Raw genomic sequence first — 15983 nt, 5'->3', positions numbered from 1 at the left:
GCACGAAGATTAAAAACAAAATATGTCTTTTTATTTTTAAATATAGCATGTAATAATAAAAAGTCTTTAAGTGAATATCAATAAAACTAAAGCTGATCATTGAGTGTTTCTACAATGATTTACAACACTTAGCGAACAAACATCTTCCACAAACAGCTTTGTCTTGTACTATGACACATTTCTTTCAATAAAGTGTTTTTTATAATTGCGACCAATAATTTATTGCCATTATATTTACAAGAAATTATGACAAGCATTTTTAATGTGTCTTTAGAAGTCTAAACACAGGTGTTGGACATATCAACTTTTTTGGAAAGTGTAGTGTACATTTGATTTAAAAAAATTTAAAGTCAATTGGCTTCTGCCAGCAAATCTGCAAAAATGAAATTTTAAAAATATATCTTATTTCATACCTTGTGTCTTGTGGAAATAAAATGCCTGTTCTTAATTATGTTCACAAAAATGTGAAAGTAGCAATTTTACATCTCTACTGTTTGCCTTGTATTTCCAATCAGCTTTGCAAATCTTAGTTTCAGTTGCTTGGTTACTCAAGATCCTTTAAATATAGATTTGGCAAGGATAATTTATCCCTGCTAGGTATAAATGGTGGTTTCATGAATCAAATTCCTTTTAAAACTCTTGATATTTGGAAAAGAAAGCTGATGTTGTTCAATGTTGTTTCTGTGATACTGTCGTACAAGGTCCATTTATACTAAGAGTAAATTTTGTGCTGATGATGTCACATATCACCAAATACTGCATTTCACGTGTCCAAAAAATGCATTCAAAGCTCTCCCAAAGAGTTTGTCATCTCTTTTTACAATGATTCAAAGCTACAGAACAAATGGGATATTTGCTGGTGTGAAAAGAACCAAGTTCCTCAAGGTTTATGGATAGACTGCTCAAAAGAAATGGCCATCACATTTCTTCTAGAGGTATTTTTCATTTCCCCTTAGTTTTTTTTTTTGGCTGATGAGTGAGCCTCAAACTTCCCCCAGACATTCAGGCTTCCTTGTTTACTCCAGGCGATCCCCCCTGGCTCCAGTAGCTGTCACATGACACACCTCCACATCAGCTCCCAGTTTCTGAAGCTCATCCAGCCAGATCTGCTGCTTCTGAGACAGCCGGTCATTGGGTCCCTTTACCTCCACGAGCTACAACATAACATTAAGCATTAAAACATTATTTAAGTTACCAAATAGCAGCAGATCCATGCAAAAAAAGGTTTTCTCATTAGAGTTAGGACAGTGTTTGGTCCAGTGGTCTCACTTTGTATGTGTTGTTTGAAGTATTCCAAACCACAAGATCAGGCAAACCTCCACGGCAGTGTCTGTAATCTTTTGCCATACGCTCAACTATGCCACTCAAGAAAACTCCTCCAAAGCATGCCACCAGAGACTACAAACAGAGCACAAATTAGATATCCTGAACACAAAAAGCATACTTTTTTTTTTATGTGACGAAAACAGAACTGGTATTACAAATCTCCCTACTTCTACACGTGATGTTTTAACTGTTTGCAGTTGCCGTCAGAAGGACATTTGTGTTTAAATATTAAGTACCTGGGCCTGCTGTAGGGATGAGAAGCGTTCCCAGCTGACCAATGAGCACACTTTACCCTCCTGGGAAGTCCAGACATTTTCCAACATGCTACACAGTGTTTCCACAGAAGCTTCACGAAGTAACTGAACACGGCAGGTGATGGCGTTCTTTCTGTTTTCATAGAAGCAGTCAGTGTAAAGATCCAGAGGACATGTCTGTGGAGGGAAACAAAAATACGTCACTGTTAAGACCTTTAACGAAAAACAAAGCAAACCAAGGCAGCTTATTTACCTGATAGGGATTTCGAAAAACATCTGTAATACCCTCCATAAAAACAATTTCCCACATGAGAAGAGCAAACAAGGTGGAGAATGTTGAGCCTTCCCCGTGGATTCCTGTTAACACACAGCAGTGCGTGCTGTTTGTACAATCAGTTATCCACATTTTGTGAAAGAAAAGGAAAAGTTGCGTACCCTGATCAAACCCTTGTTTTCGATAATGTGCCAAAGACAGCTCTTCCACTGAGCATATCACAGTAGTGTGAGCATTTTCCTCGCCTTCTTCATTTGCTGGTAAAAGAAACCTAGATTTCCCCATTCCACCCTCATGAGGAAACAGCTGGCCTCTAATAGTTACCTACAGGGATGAGTCCAAGCATAAATTCATAATCCTTCACTGTGCATTCACCAAAATATATCAATCAAACAGCTAAATAGTTCAACTTACGTGCTTGACATCTTGGACTTGAATAGTGGGCAGGTCCCTGAGTAACAGGCAGTATTTCTTGCAACTGGCTGACTCCTTCATCCTAACAGCTCTTTGGTGAAGGGACAGTTTATGTCCTGTGCGCACTAAGGGGTCTGATAGCCCATCTTTTATAGCTGATATAGCCTAGGAAGGAATTTTAAAGAACATGGTTGGAAGAAAAATAACAGGGCCATCTTTTTTTGAGCAGATGAAAAATAAATATCAACTAAAATAGTTTCTTTAAGCTCAAATCAAAAGTCTTGTGATGATGGTTTAAAGGGTGCAAATGTTGAAATTAGACAACCTATTTAAGACGATAAAAAATCATGTTCTTGGTATTTTTAACTTTTGTTTGTGGCATTGTAAGGTAAATTAAGCTTATAATAACATTTCTGAGTATTCCTTCTTTGAAATCCATGTGAATCAGGAGCAGAAAAATGTCGTTGGAAAAAGCTTGTAGATGCGACGTACGGCCTACAACGGTTTACCACAAGCTCTCTGATCTTCTCCATTCTGATGCAACCACTTGCAGATGACTAGATCCATATCCATGTCTTCCTTTTCCTCATCTGAGCTGGCATCTGGCAGAGTATGGCTCGGATATTGTTCGGCATTTTGGCTGCACCACTAATGTTAGGTTAGGGGTGTGAGGGGCTGTAAGCTAGCTACCAGTACATTAAACCTGCAGCCTGCTATCATTCACGCAGCAGCCTCAGTGCCGATAGGCAATTGCTCGTCGTGTAAGAGCATTAGAATGCAGGCAGCACAGTTTGAAATAGGAGAAAGGTAGCCATAAGTGGGGAGAAGTGCTGCAACAACACTGGTATTCTGCTTATTAATCTGTCAACTCAAACAATAATGCCATTCTCACAGCCTGATGCGATTCTTGTCACGTTTTTCTTTTAAAACCTCACTGTGATTGTGAAACGCTTATTGGCAGATCATTTCTTTCTGCTGAGCGGAGGTAACCTTGGTAACAGGTTTGCTTTGTGAATGGGCAAGCTGGAACAGTACAGTAGACACATGATTTAAAAACAGAGCTGCTGAGCTGCTGGCTTGTTGTGTTTAAACATAGCAGACAGATCCATCTTTTTGAGTTGTCTGGCAAATTTGACATCATTCGTTCCTTACTTTTTTGGTTTTTTTGAGGTGCTGGTGCAGATTGAGCGCCATTCTGTCCCACCATCGACCGCGGCTGTCGACGCAGTAAACAGTCTGCTGTAGTAAAAACTGCAGTTCTTCCACTGCATCCTGTAACATAAAAGACAGAGCCAAGATATTTTTAGCTGCTACTTAAATTTTCATAGACACATATAGTTATGTGGGCAACTGAGGGGGTAGGTCAAAAACCTCATAGCGGCGGAGTCTCTGTAATATCTCCACCCCCCTGGATAGGATACGAGTGTAGGCCCATCCTGTGGTGAAACTGCGCAGGAACACAGGCAGTTCTTCATGATGCCTGCCAAACAAAGGACGTGTTTAACAGTAAACGTTCAAGCAAAATGTTTCAAAGACTGTAAAAAAAAAAAAAATGGTCCTGACCTGAAGTCTTGGTTTTTCCTCAATACCTCCCAGTTTCGTTTGGCTGCAGTGTAAAGCTCAAGAGCCACTTCCCACTGACCCCCCTGCATAACTCCAGTCATCTCCAGAAGGGATCGCATGGCTGATTCATATCTGTTAGGATTGATGGAGTTTTGTGTTTCTGGTAGTTCCATGCAAATAAAAAAAATGTTATTTTAGATCTTTTAGGGGACATTTACCTGATAAGATCCTCTCTATCCTGAAACACTTTAGCTACTCGGTGCACAGTGTAGTCTGGGAAGGCGAGGCGTCCTGTATTGACTAAAAGGATGGTAAAAAGCTGGTTCTGTCCTCCAGCTGCCATCTCCTCCTCATCCATGGCCTCCGTCAAAGAAAAGAGCAAAAGGACGCGAGAGAAGACGGCCCGAGGACCACGAGACAGACGCACACAGGAACCTGCCAGCTTCTTTGACCTTGGAAGAAAAAAAAAGTTGCATTTCTTATCCATGAAGCTCTCATAATATTATGCAAAAACCTTTTAAATGGCCATCTAACCTTTTCAAGATGACATCTCCAACTTTGTTTTGAGAAGAGGCCAAAGAGAAAAAGGACTTCTGCTTGCTTAGCCGCAGAAGTCCATCAACTAACTGCTGTTTTTGAGTCCCGGAACTGGCCAAATGGAAAGTTTTAGCAAGAGTTTTGAGTTCAGGAGCTGGTAGAAGATCCAGAGCCTCCTCCAAATCCTCAAGATCATATTCTTTTGAAACAACAACAACAAAAATCATATTGGTGATTGGTTATAAGAATACATGTAAACAAAGATGTAAAAGAAGTAAATAGACACCATATTTTTATTTAAGCATCTTAATATGATTTCAGTGGCATGGAATGTTTTTTTTTTCTATTAATTTCATTTTAATTCCAGACAATTACACGAAAAAGTGATGTACAAGAAATTCAGCAGAACTGTCAGGTTTTCAAAGAAGTCATACTGTTGGGGAATATTATAAGTCTTGCCTTCACTGGCGCAAAAGTGCCAAAAATCTTTAAACTCCTCTTGCTACAGTTAATACAATTGTAGTTCAATTTAAAAGGCAAAGAAAATGATCAACAGATTCTCACTACAGCTGACCTGGGCCTTCAGAAAGGAAGCGTTGCTGTTTGAGGAAACTTGTGGAAAATAAACCTCGTTTGAATGCTTCTAACATATGGAAGCATTTCTGTAGCATAATTCATACTAACAAAGCTCATCAGCTAAAGAGTTTCTGAGTCAACAACTGCAAAGGAGATTTCTACTGAATACTCAAGTCCTAATAAATTACATTTCAGTTGTTCGCTTTGCGTATGAAATAAGTAATTTTGAAAACTAAAGGTATCTATTTACTTCTTGCAAGTCTATATATGTAACTATAGGATACAACTTGACTAAACATTAAAGTTCAGACTTATAAAATAAATATTCAGTTTATTTACATATTTATTTCAAAACTGACTCAAAGAGTGCAAAATCTATACAGTTATAAAGCTCTTACCAGTCTGTAGAAACCCACTTTGAGCCAGTTCTTGTGCAATAGGACCCAGATCACTGCTTATCTCTGCATATTCTAATTTATTTACTTGGAGCCATTTGAGTTTTCTCTGAAATAGTCTCACATAAAGCTTCTGACCAGCAACTAGGAGAAAAATAAATCAAATATAAGCATTATGTTGAAAATGATGTCCAGTGGTCTTACTCAGTGGTTACCTAAACATACCTGAAAGTTTATTAAATGTATTTATAATCATCATGTCATCCTGGTTGAATAATTCCCTGTCGTCCTCGTTTTCCAGCACAGCATGCAGAACAGTCTGGAAGTTACGCAGGTAGTAGGGAAGAGGTGGAGCGTCAGAGCTCTGGTCTGCAGCAGCAGCAGCAGCAGCAGCAGCCGTCTCTGGTACTGATGTACCTTCAATGTTCTTCTCTTCAGAAGCAACAGAGGACCACTCTGCTTCCTGCTCCTTCATGTCTGTTGTCTTAGTTGTAACATCACAAGACTTTGTATTTGGTTCTTCACTCTGACCTTCATATTTAACCTTCTTTTTGTAACTAGACAGTCTGACACTGAGGGTTTCTTCTTTTTTTCGTTTAGCCTGTTTTGAGTTAGGGGTAACTAATGTTTGACTGGAGTCTGTTTTCAGTGGCTGGGATTTAGAAAAGGGTCCTTTTGAAGATGATGGATTGTTCTCTGGTGTCCTGGTGTCTGAACTCATAGTAAAAAGGTCTTTCTTGTTGTTTGATTCATTAATCAAAGCATTTTCTTTCTGGGAGCCACAAAGTGTTTCAGAAGAATAAACCTCTTGTAAGGTGTTTTTATCCTCTGTGTGTGTTTTCTCCGGTGTCTTGTTGCAATGTTTGGATAATTTAGAAGATAGACTCCCCAAATCAATGGTTCTCACCACAGTCTTGCTTTTAATTTCTCGTGCTTCCTGGTGACCTTCTTCACCCTTCTTAAAATAAGGGCTAGTGTTTGTCTCTTCTCCTTTTTGGTCCACAGCTCGATCAGAGTTTCTTTGAGAGGACAGCTGAGCACTGCTACTTCCTGAGGTGAAACCAATGCTGTCTCCGCTCTGGAAGTTCTGGCACTCCAAGTCAATGTGCTCGTTCATTTTGAACCGATGTACCATCTTCCCACACAGGGGGCAAGCCAGCTTGGGTGGAGGCTGACTGACGAAGAACGATGTGATGGTGGCTTTGGTCGGGGTCCCAGCTTTAACGCCACCCTTCTTCTTACTTTTGGACAGGGACAGCCTCGTCTTGGATCGCCGTTCACCTGCTTCTCCAGCTCTATTATCTGTCATGATGTTGAATACAGTTCCCGTCTTTCTCTCTTCGAACTGCGTTTTCCTGATTTTTGTTTATTAAACGCAGTTGCTGGTGTTTCCTTAAGTTAAAAGTAGCTATTAAGCAGAACCAACAACAAAAAACTATAACTTTTAAGTGTTTCACTGAAGCAGAACACGTAAGCGTTAGCATGTGCTAGCATCTGCTAGCACGCCGGCAAAGTGTACCAAACAATCCCGCTTCTCGGACCTAACTAGTAGAGCACAGATCGAAATTCATCGATCCCAGATAGAATCGATAGGCTACAGGAAAAAATATGTTTACAATTTGGGCTCAAACGAAAACAATGATAACAGAGAAAATGACAATTAATACTTAATTCTATACTTATATTTAAAACGTCAATATTTTTCATGTCTATAAATTTTTGTAAAATTGATTTCAAGACAGCCTCCAATAAAATTAATAATTTAAAGTGATACGCCTATGTTATTTTAAGCACTAAAACGTACTATTGAGGTTTTTTTCTTCTTACTGGGAGTGGACTAATTTAAGGGGTGTGTTTCCTACACAGGTTCCTGGGCTGCTGAGCCTTCACCCCCCCTTTTTGGAGAGCTCCCTGATCTGATCAACGCGGCATGTTACAAAGAGGGCCACCCACATAAACGGATGTCGGTAAGTGGCCTACCGATCTATGCTTGTAAAAAGAAAAAAATGTTTAGGCCCTGTACATAAAGGAGGCGTTCACTTAGCAGAAAACGCATCTGGGTGATTCCCTATGGCCCAGTTGCCAATTCTCTGCGTATTAAGCCAGCGTGGCGCAGTCTCGATGCTTCTAATCAAGGTCGATGTGAATTGCAGCAGCAGCAGAGAAAGGGGAATGGGATGTTCCCAGATGGCAAAACCACAGCGAATGTTGAGAGAGCCATCTCCATTACTGGGCGCACTTAATGCGCAGAAAGGTCTTGTATCGTTTTATTGGATCGACGTGGGGATGGAAACGCGGCGTGTCCACATGTGGCAAGAACTCCAGCTGCGGCAAAAGTTCATCGTAATGACTTTATAAGATGCAAAAAAAAAAAAAAAAAGGAATACGTGCGGGGCTAGCCAGATGCGAGGAAATTCCCAGACCATTCTGTGTGGGGTTTGCTCGTTCAGCACCATGGAGAGTTCACAATTGGGGTTTGTGCGGAGATTATGGGGGTTTGCGCCAATGATGCGTTAAATCAGTTGGACATTGGATTTGCAGCACTTCAACTCATTTCACAGTAACTTGGGTTTTTAGAAAATATGAAATATAAACGAGCTCGGACTCTAAAGCTTTACATGAGGATATGGGAGTGGGTAGTGACATGATTAGCCTGCTTTTCAAGCCAAGAACTGGTTATGTGCAAGTCTTTCAAGTCTTTGCATGCATTATAATTTTTTGTAATAACAGGACTTTATGTTTTTATTACCAAAGCAGCCAAATGTGTCTTTCTTGAATATTTCACTTATTTGTATCATTTTATTTTCAAATAAATAAAATGAACAGTTTGCTAAATTTACTGGTTCTAAAAGCCCTTTTAGAACCAGTAAATTTAGCAAACAGTTTTAGTTGGATAAATACCAAATATATTATGTAGGTGTCTAAATTTTTTCATTGCATCTTTATTTTATTTTTAGGATCTTTGCATGAAGTCAGCAATGTCAGTTGTTTGCAGCCTTGTTGAACTTTTCATCACATGTTTACTTGATGGTATTGTGTTGTACCTCAGCCTAGGACATACTCCTTCAAAGACAAAGAAAGACTGTAAAATAATTTTTAATAGTAAACTCACAACTGACACCTTTAGGGAGTTTGTATTTTTTATCTTATTTTTTTTAGAGTTATGTTATGTTATAGTTTTTAGAGATAAAGAATGTGAGAATAATGAGAAAAGGCAACATACAGTGACAGTCTGGCTCATTTTTAGCCCTTTTGCTGCAGCTCTTCTTTCCTGCAGGAAGAACATTTGAACTCAAAACAAGCACAAATGTGCAAGAAGGGGATTCATAAAAAATGACAGACCTGAGATGTTGCATGCCAATGTTATGTAAAGCAATGGATGAATAGGACTTTTATCATGCATTTTTCCTGTCATAATTTAAACCACATTTGACAGTGTTTTATATGATTTAGTTTAATATGAGTATGAAAAGTAAATATAACTTAAGTATTTTTAAAGCATCCTAATTATGTATTCAGAATTGTTTTTAGTTGGACTTTTAATATAAGAGATACAATTTCTATGAATGTTCACAGGGTTTGGGGTTATGGACCACTGGGGCCTATTATGGCTCATGAAAAAAACCCAAGAGCCATTAAAAGGATCGTGGCTCCCGGCTCTTTAGTCTCCCCTGGTGCGCAACTTAAAGAAACGAGCCAAGGAGAGCAGCTAGGCTTGATAAGAGAGGCAACTCAGCGGCCACCTTGTTCTTTGAAGGATGAAAAGAATGACCAGTCAACTCCTCTTTCTGAAAAGCACTATCACATGAGTTCTGACCCAAGTCCAGAAGACATGGAGGACACCTGCTCAGAGTATGACAACGTGGGCTCTGATGTGGAGCAGGACTATGACGAGGTGCTGCATTTAAACAGAGGGGGCATTGTTGATGGGAAATGCTACAAAAACTACGGTTCAGAGGATGAAAAGCACACAGTGCAGGAAAATCCAAAGGAGAACACTTCTTCTTCACTTGACCAAATCACCCCAAGGCCACTTCAAAGCACAGAAAGAGGTGATGGATCTCAATCAAACAACAATCCACATCGTTTGAGGTCACATTGTGCTGTAAGAGCACGAGGAGAAGTTGAGGGAGCTGTGAAAAAGAGCCACAGAGACAAGTTCTTCCCCAAAGATGGAGACGAGTTAGAGGAGGTGCTACGTGGAGCCAGATTTATAGAGGATTTAGAGGAGGCGGATAATAATGTTCAAAGACCTAAAGGCCTTTATCAAGATGAAGACAATGAGAGGATTAGAAAGGGAAGCAATGAAAGGAAAAAAGATGACAGCCGGTCTGCAAGAAATCAGAATACCCAAGGATTAAATAAGAAGTGTGATGCATCTCACAGGGTTTCCAAGGACATGCAATGTAAAGGACAATTGAGGAAGACCACAGGAGAAGACGCAGAACAATCTGCGATTAAAGGATGCATGAACAACAGAACCGAGCAGCGCCCAAAGACGTTACCCAAGGAATGTAAAAAGTCTGCAGTGAGATCCAAGGGGAGATCAGGCGCCAGCAAGCATCATCCTCCTCCTCCACCACGTCACTCTCATGCACAGTCACCTGCCAGCCCCCAGAATGCCCAGCCTGACAGACCAATTCCCAGCACACCCAGGCCCTCCTCTGCTTACAGCCGTGAGAGCGATCCAAGGGCCATCAAGCCATCTGCGGCTCCTCATCACGCAGCTGAACAACAGAGAGAGTCTTTTGAGGGAAGGCAAAGAATGCCGGAGAAACCAGAGCAGGTAGGAAATGCAAATCCGGCAGATCTCACCTGCTGCAGCTAGTGACTGCACAGAAAGTGTGCTCTATGTTGCAACCACATTTTAACAGAAATAACCTTTGCAACCAGTTTCACATAGTTTCAAGAAATTTTTAAATCTATATTTAGGCAACTCCAAATCTGTTCAGCAGGGCGAGAGGCCAAACCTGAGTGTGATGCCTGAGGAAGTACCAGAGCAGCAAAGGGAGCCCCAGTGTCCAGAGCCAGTCTCTGCAGAGGAAAGCAACACTCCTAAGGTGGATCTGGTTTCACTAAGAAATAGCTCAAAGATGAGACTTAGCAGCTCCTGAGCTCTTGGAATGAAGCTGTTTCATAAATGTTTTATGTTTTTCTTAAATGGTGTGAGCATACCGACTTATTTTATTACAAAAAATATCAGCACTTTGTATATTTAACTTTTTTAGCTAACATTGCTGTCTTTTTCTAAAAAAAAAAAACAGGAATCTGCTTCGTTTCCCAGCTTTGAAGATGGTAAATATTCTAAAAAAAATATTCTAAACATCTTGAACTTCTTACACATTCCAAAGCATTCAGTCTTTGTTCTGTCGGTGAAGTTCCAGGCCCCTGTGAGCCGGAGGATCTCATCGATGGGATCATTTTTGCTGCTAACTACCTTGGCTGCACACAGGTGATGTCTGACAAAAATCCATCCAAGTCTGTCCGAATGTCTCAAGCCCATGAAGCCATCAATCACATCAAGGTAAATAGCTATTAAAATCCATTGATTTGGTTTATCTATACTTTAAATACATTTTGTTTTAATCAGCCATTTTCAAAATGAACTAAGCAATTTGGGGAAAACCTGGTAAACAAGTTCAAAATAAATTATATTATCGTTGAAGAATATTAAATATTGAAACATTCTGTTTGATTTGAGGGTCAAATGTTTTTGTGTATTATTTTTTCAAATGTTAGCAGTTGTGAATTAATTTTGTTGCCACAAAGTGGAGCTATTGCATCTTTTTCTTAACCAAATATCACTTCTAGGAATTATTAAAACAGCTCAAATGATACTTTTGTTTTTCTAAAGAGTCAGGATGAGGACTCTCAGATGATGACTGAAGTGGATCTGTTCATCTCCACTAAAGCTGTCAAAGTGCTGAATGCTGACACACAGGTTAGAATATCTGCATCCTATCTTTGATCTCACTACGTGCAAAAAAAGAAAAAACCCTACTTGTTTCTGCTGCGTTTAGGAGACGATGATGGACAGTGCCTTGCGGACCATCTCCTACATCGCTGACATCGGCAGCATTGTGGTGTTGATGGCTCGGCGGCGCATCTCTCAGGCCACGCCGGAGGACTTTTCTGAACCCTCTGACTCCGCCAACGAAGAAAAGAGTCAGTACAGAATGATCTGCTATGTCTTCGAGTCAGAAGATGTAAGCATTTGCTGCTTCAACAAACTCCACACCATCCAGTTCTTATTTAGCTGCTGCTTTTGCAGTCACTCAAGTCATTGTGATCTTTCTCATTTCCTTGCTGTTATCAACTGGGATAGCTTTTCTGCTGAGTAGTTCTCCCCAAACGCTCCCCTTCCTATAGGCGCAGCTGATTGCACAGTCCATTGGTCAGGCTTTTAGTGTCGCCTACAGAGAATTCCTGCGAGCCAATGGTATCAACCCAACCGACCTGAGCCACAAACAATACAGCGACATTATCAACTCACAGGAAATGTACCACGATGACCTTGTCCATTTCTCAAACTCAGACAACTGCAAGGAGGTGAGACTTTTATGCTTTTAAAGTTTTAATTTTGACTTCTATTTAACAGACAAATTACTTCACATCCACACAATCCCGCATCACTGTTAACCCTTTAATGACCTGCTCCAGTGAAAATTGGGTTTTTAATATTTTTAACATGTTCTAGTGGCATTTTTTCGTGATGGAAGATATATATGAGGAAAATTATGCTTAAACTTGCATTTCTGAGTATTTCTTTATTCAAACCATGGGGAATCGGGTGCAGACAAAAAATTGTTGGAAAAAGCTGTGATATAGAAGCTACAATTGGCAGGCTGCAGGCTCCTCTGTCTTCCAATGCATCCACTTGTGGACAAACAGATCTGTGTAAGTCTTTGTTTTCCTCTTCTGAGTTGGCTCACTAATGTTGGATTAATGTTATAAGCAAATTGTGTAAAAAGATGGATGATGGGAAGTAGGGGCAGGCTTACTCCGGTAGCAGTTCTGGCCACAACTCAAAGGAGAATTTCCAATGAACGACAGCCGCTTGCAGAAACTATGTCCCAGAAATTGACACAGGTTTTGGCCTAAAACAGTATAATCATAATTAAAAGGCCGGTGGAAATGCTTTTACAATAGATCAAAAGATGATTTGAGTGGGACTTTAAGGATACCTGATGTTAAAGGTCAAAAAAGGTCTGTAAAGGTTTCATTGTCAAGATACAATTACAATTTGAGTTTTTATAAATGAAATAACCCAAACACATCACTGAATGAACATATTATTCTATTTTAAGGTCTATTTAGCTATTTGATTTGTGTTTCTTTTCTCTCCTTTTTTGACATGAAACATTTTGGTTGGTGCCCCCCCCCCGTGCTGATGACAGTTTTACTAGCATGACTTCAAATGAACACCTGGCTTTTTGCCAATGTTTTCTAACTACTGGTAGTTGTCATTCAGAGGTGGGACCCATCCATACCTATATGCACAACAACAGAGATGGTTGCCGCTTTTGAGGAAACCAAAAAATCAAAATCATCAGTTTCTGCTTATATTTAGTCTATAGTAACAGAAGAACAGTGTTTTGAAAGAGTACTTATTCCCCTTCATGCTGAATGTCGTTCAAAAACAAAAACACACTTTTAAAAATATACATCTTGATGAATTAAAGAGTTTGTAACTCCTTCAAACAACCCATAAAAAACAAATTTTCACTGAGAAAAACCGCTCCTGCTGATGTATACCACTGCTCTAGTTGTGTAAAATCTTCCAAAAGGTGTAACATTACTTCCCTTCCTGCTCATCAGGTGTATTTAGAGAAGCAGAAAGGGGAGAACCTCGGTGTGGTTATAGTGGAGTCCGGCTGGGGCTCCATTTTGCCCACCGTCATCCTGGCCAGTATGCTGAACAGTGGCCCTGCAGCTCGTTCTGGAAAACTCAGTGTGGGTGACCAAATCATGTCCATTAACGACACGAGTCTGGTGGGACTGCCATTGGCCACTTGTCAGGGCATCATCAAGGTAATGGGCAAAAATATGTGTAAGTTATTGTGTAATTTCCATAAAAAAAACATGCTTTTTGTATCTGTTCCAGGGTCTGAAGAATCAGGTCAAAGTAAAGCTGAGTATTGTGAGCTGCCCACCAGTCACCACTGTCCTCATCAAGAGACCTGACCTTAAGTTTCAGCTCGGCTTCAGTGTTCAGAATGGCATCGTGAGTGTCTCTAAACAAAGGCCGGCAGCTTCAAACGATGCGGAAAGTCGCACATTACCTTCCATTATTCTCTTGTTTAAGATCTGCAGTTTGATGCGAGGTGGCATCGCTGAGCGAGGGGGTGTACGAGTCGGTCACAGGATCATCGAAATAAACGGTCAGAGTGTTGTTGCCATGGCACACGAAAAGATTGTGCAAACCCTCTCTGTCTCAGTGGGTGAGGTAAGAACTCATGACACAAGATGGCAATTTTCCCTGATTACAGCGCCACATAAATGCCGTGCCACATAGAAACTTACACAGCAAAATGTGTTCAAAGCCAAACTTTGATCCACAATGGGCTAAAGTGCAGAACGGAACTGTCAAAATTGATGTTTTTGCCGTTAGAAAAAAACACCATGGTCAAATGATTGCACATTTGTTCACAACCAGACAGCAGAGAATTGCCAAAACCAAAGAAGCTGGTTATCGTAGTTACATTGCAATATATATTCAAATATGTAATTAAAAAAAACTTATATAATAGAATTTTTTATTTGGTAAACCAATGATAAAGGCCAACTCAATTAGGAAAAATAGATCATTCACCCTCTAGTGGCTATAAGAAGCAATACGCTACACTTAACAAAGCACAAATAAAAACATTTTTTTTAGAAATTAAAACAGTTCAAGGATGCAGCTGTTTCAGTTGCCAAGTCAATTTGAAAATAAAAATCAAATTCCCTGCCAATCCCAAAATGTTAGAATTTTCATTGAAGCCATGTTTGCATCACAGAAATGGCTGCCCCTTCTGTTCCCCGACATCCAATCAAAATATCTGACATTTCTCTGCATTTATCGGAAATTATGGGCCCCCGCTACATGTAGACTTTCTTTAGTGTCAGTGGTGATCACTACAAAGCTACAATGCTGCCGCTGGCATTATAAGAGTCACTCAGCATATTTTAGCATTTAAATCTAGAATTAAAGAACAGATATGTGTTTCTTCAGTGATTCTCAATAGAAAAGAGTGGGGTAAAAGAGATTTCTTTCATGCATAAGGGTCACAGCACTCTACAGCCTTTTTCTTCTCATTTTTATGCGTGTCATTAGTAGGACACCTACCTCAACTTTTTGCACAAAACATCCAATCAAATTTCTTTTTTAAGAATACAGTATTTGCAGTGTCCAGCTAGTGAAATATGCATTAAAATATTATGAGTGAGTAATTTAAAAAGTAATTTCAAATATTTACGCTAAGTTTGTTCCAAGAAACTGCTGTGACTCATGTGAAAAAGACTCAAGAATGCATCACAGTGTGTTGTAAACTAAGTGCATAATCTATGCAGGAATTAATGGATCAGTAACGTGTCTAATATTAGAATTAGGAGTATCATTTACACTGTACTATTATTAATGTGCTATTAATTTACGTAAAGAGTACAAAAATACTTCAGAATTTTTTTTCCTGGATGAATGGTTAGGCACGTAGGATGACATGGTTACCTAAAATTTAAAATTGAGGCAAATAAACATATTTTCTTTATTATAAGATGAAGACAAACTATCCAAGCATGTATTTAATCTATTTGAAGTGTATTCCTAATCTGGGACTGCAAATGGAGGGGATCCAGCTTGATTTGAAGTGGTGATACCCTAAAATTGTATCTGTTAAAACTGACTTTTGGGTGCAGAAAGGCCTCATCTCTAAATGTCCCTTTCTCTACCAGATCAACATGAAGACAATGCCTGCTGTGATGTTCAGACTGCTGACAGGACAGGAGACTCCTGTCTACATATAGAGGAGACCTGTATGGAACAGTGCAAATGGATGGATGGGCGAGAATTTATTTTTCTATTATTTCCTTTTTGGGCTTTTGCTGCGATGCCGTATGGAGCATCTCGTCCTCATTTTTCAGGTTTTGTCTTGAATTACATCGTCATAATGGCCTTATAAATGTAAACACTGTCTGTAGTACTGTGTATGAGTTTCTGGTGTTGAAGAGAAGTAGCTTTACGGTCATGATTATTTTCTTATGAAGAGATAAATGAGTAAAATTATTTTTCATTTAGTCATTTTTATAATGTGTATGGGTTTGAAATTGTTCCTGTATTGTCAATATACTTGGATTAGAAAGGCCATATTATTCCTTCAGAATTTATGCATGTGAACATGGAAAATAACTGACCAAGGACTCATTCTTAATCTGACAATATAATCTCTTACACTAAGTATTAAAGGACAATAAAAATGAACTGGGATGAGGGATTAAACTGTGTTTGCTGGTGATGCTAAAAACCAAAGCTACACCTGCTTCTCAAAAACAGTGTAGGGGGATCAGTACCTTTGACTGACTGTATATTAATGTATGAATATGCTTGTGCTGGATGAATGTAATGAGAAATTGAACAAAATTACAATTTGACTGCTGACTCAAGTA

General features: G+C 39.5%; 2 protein-coding genes across 3 annotated transcripts; one reads left to right on the top strand and one right to left on the bottom strand.

Moving 5' to 3' along the window:
- Positions 1–13: 13 nt before the first annotated feature.
- Positions 14–7047, bottom strand: fan1 (FANCD2 and FANCI associated nuclease 1). Its single transcript, XM_004069950.3, has 13 exons — positions 5565–7047; positions 5343–5483; positions 4366–4567; positions 4050–4283; positions 3832–3963; positions 3640–3748; positions 3421–3540; positions 2269–2433; positions 2016–2178; positions 1834–1937; positions 1563–1757; positions 1270–1398; positions 14–1154 (listed from the first exon to the last, which is right to left on the bottom strand). The coding sequence occupies exons 1-13, from the start codon at positions 6646–6648 to the stop codon at positions 1017–1019; spliced, it is 2916 nt and encodes a 971-aa protein (XP_004069998.1). The 5' UTR covers positions 6649–7047; the 3' UTR covers positions 14–1016.
- Positions 7048–7194: 147 nt separating this feature from the next.
- On the top strand, positions 7195–15980 carry LOC101160976 (amyloid-beta A4 precursor protein-binding family A member 2). 2 transcript variants are annotated; one of them, XM_020703959.2, is made up of 12 exons: positions 7195–7306; positions 8916–10125; positions 10295–10399; positions 10604–10634; positions 10718–10863; positions 11194–11280; positions 11360–11545; positions 11709–11888; positions 13158–13370; positions 13444–13563; positions 13645–13785; positions 15273–15980. In XM_020703959.2, exons 2-12 carry the CDS (start codon positions 8947–8949, stop codon positions 15342–15344), a joined length of 2460 nt encoding a protein of 819 aa, XP_020559618.1. In that variant the 5' UTR covers positions 7195–7306; positions 8916–8946; the 3' UTR covers positions 15345–15980. The 2 variants fall into 2 exon arrangements, with proteins under 2 accessions (XP_020559618.1, XP_011474316.1); XM_011476014.3 differs by having other exon boundaries at positions 10292–10399.
- The last annotated feature ends 3 nt before the right edge of the window (positions 15981–15983 follow it).

Source organism: Oryzias latipes, chromosome 6 (assembly GCF_002234675.1).
Source record: "Oryzias latipes chromosome 6, ASM223467v1".
Taxonomy (NCBI): domain Eukaryota; kingdom Metazoa; phylum Chordata; class Actinopteri; order Beloniformes; family Adrianichthyidae; genus Oryzias; species Oryzias latipes.
The sequence above is the reverse complement of the archived record's forward strand: the minus strand, read 5'-3'. Positions and strand labels throughout refer to the sequence as shown.

What these genes read in the sequence shown, in the direction of transcription:
- fan1 (XM_004069950.3), bottom strand. Translation starts at nt 6,648, where the DNA reads ATGACAGATAATAGAGCTGGAGAAGCAGGTGAACGGCGATCCAAGACG. An exon ending in AAGTGGGTTTCTACAGACTG is followed by an intron (nt 4,568 to 5,342) that starts GTAAGAGCTTTA and finishes TTGTTTCAAAAG; the next exon opens with AATATGATCTTGAGGATTTG. An exon ending in AGGAAAAACCAAGACTTCAG is followed by an intron (nt 3,749 to 3,831) that starts GTCAGGACCATT and finishes TTTGTTTGGCAG; the next exon opens with GCATCATGAAGAACTGCCTG.
- LOC101160976 (XM_011476014.3), top strand. Translation starts at nt 8,947, where the DNA reads ATGGCTCATGAAAAAAACCCAAGAGCCATTAAAAGGATCGTGGCTCCC. An exon ending in GTTTCCCAGCTTTGAAGATG is followed by an intron (nt 10,635 to 10,717) that starts GTAAATATTCTA and finishes CTGTCGGTGAAG; the next exon opens with TTCCAGGCCCCTGTGAGCCG. An exon ending in ATGTCTTCGAGTCAGAAGAT is followed by an intron (nt 11,546 to 11,708) that starts GTAAGCATTTGC and finishes CCCTTCCTATAG; the next exon opens with GCGCAGCTGATTGCACAGTC.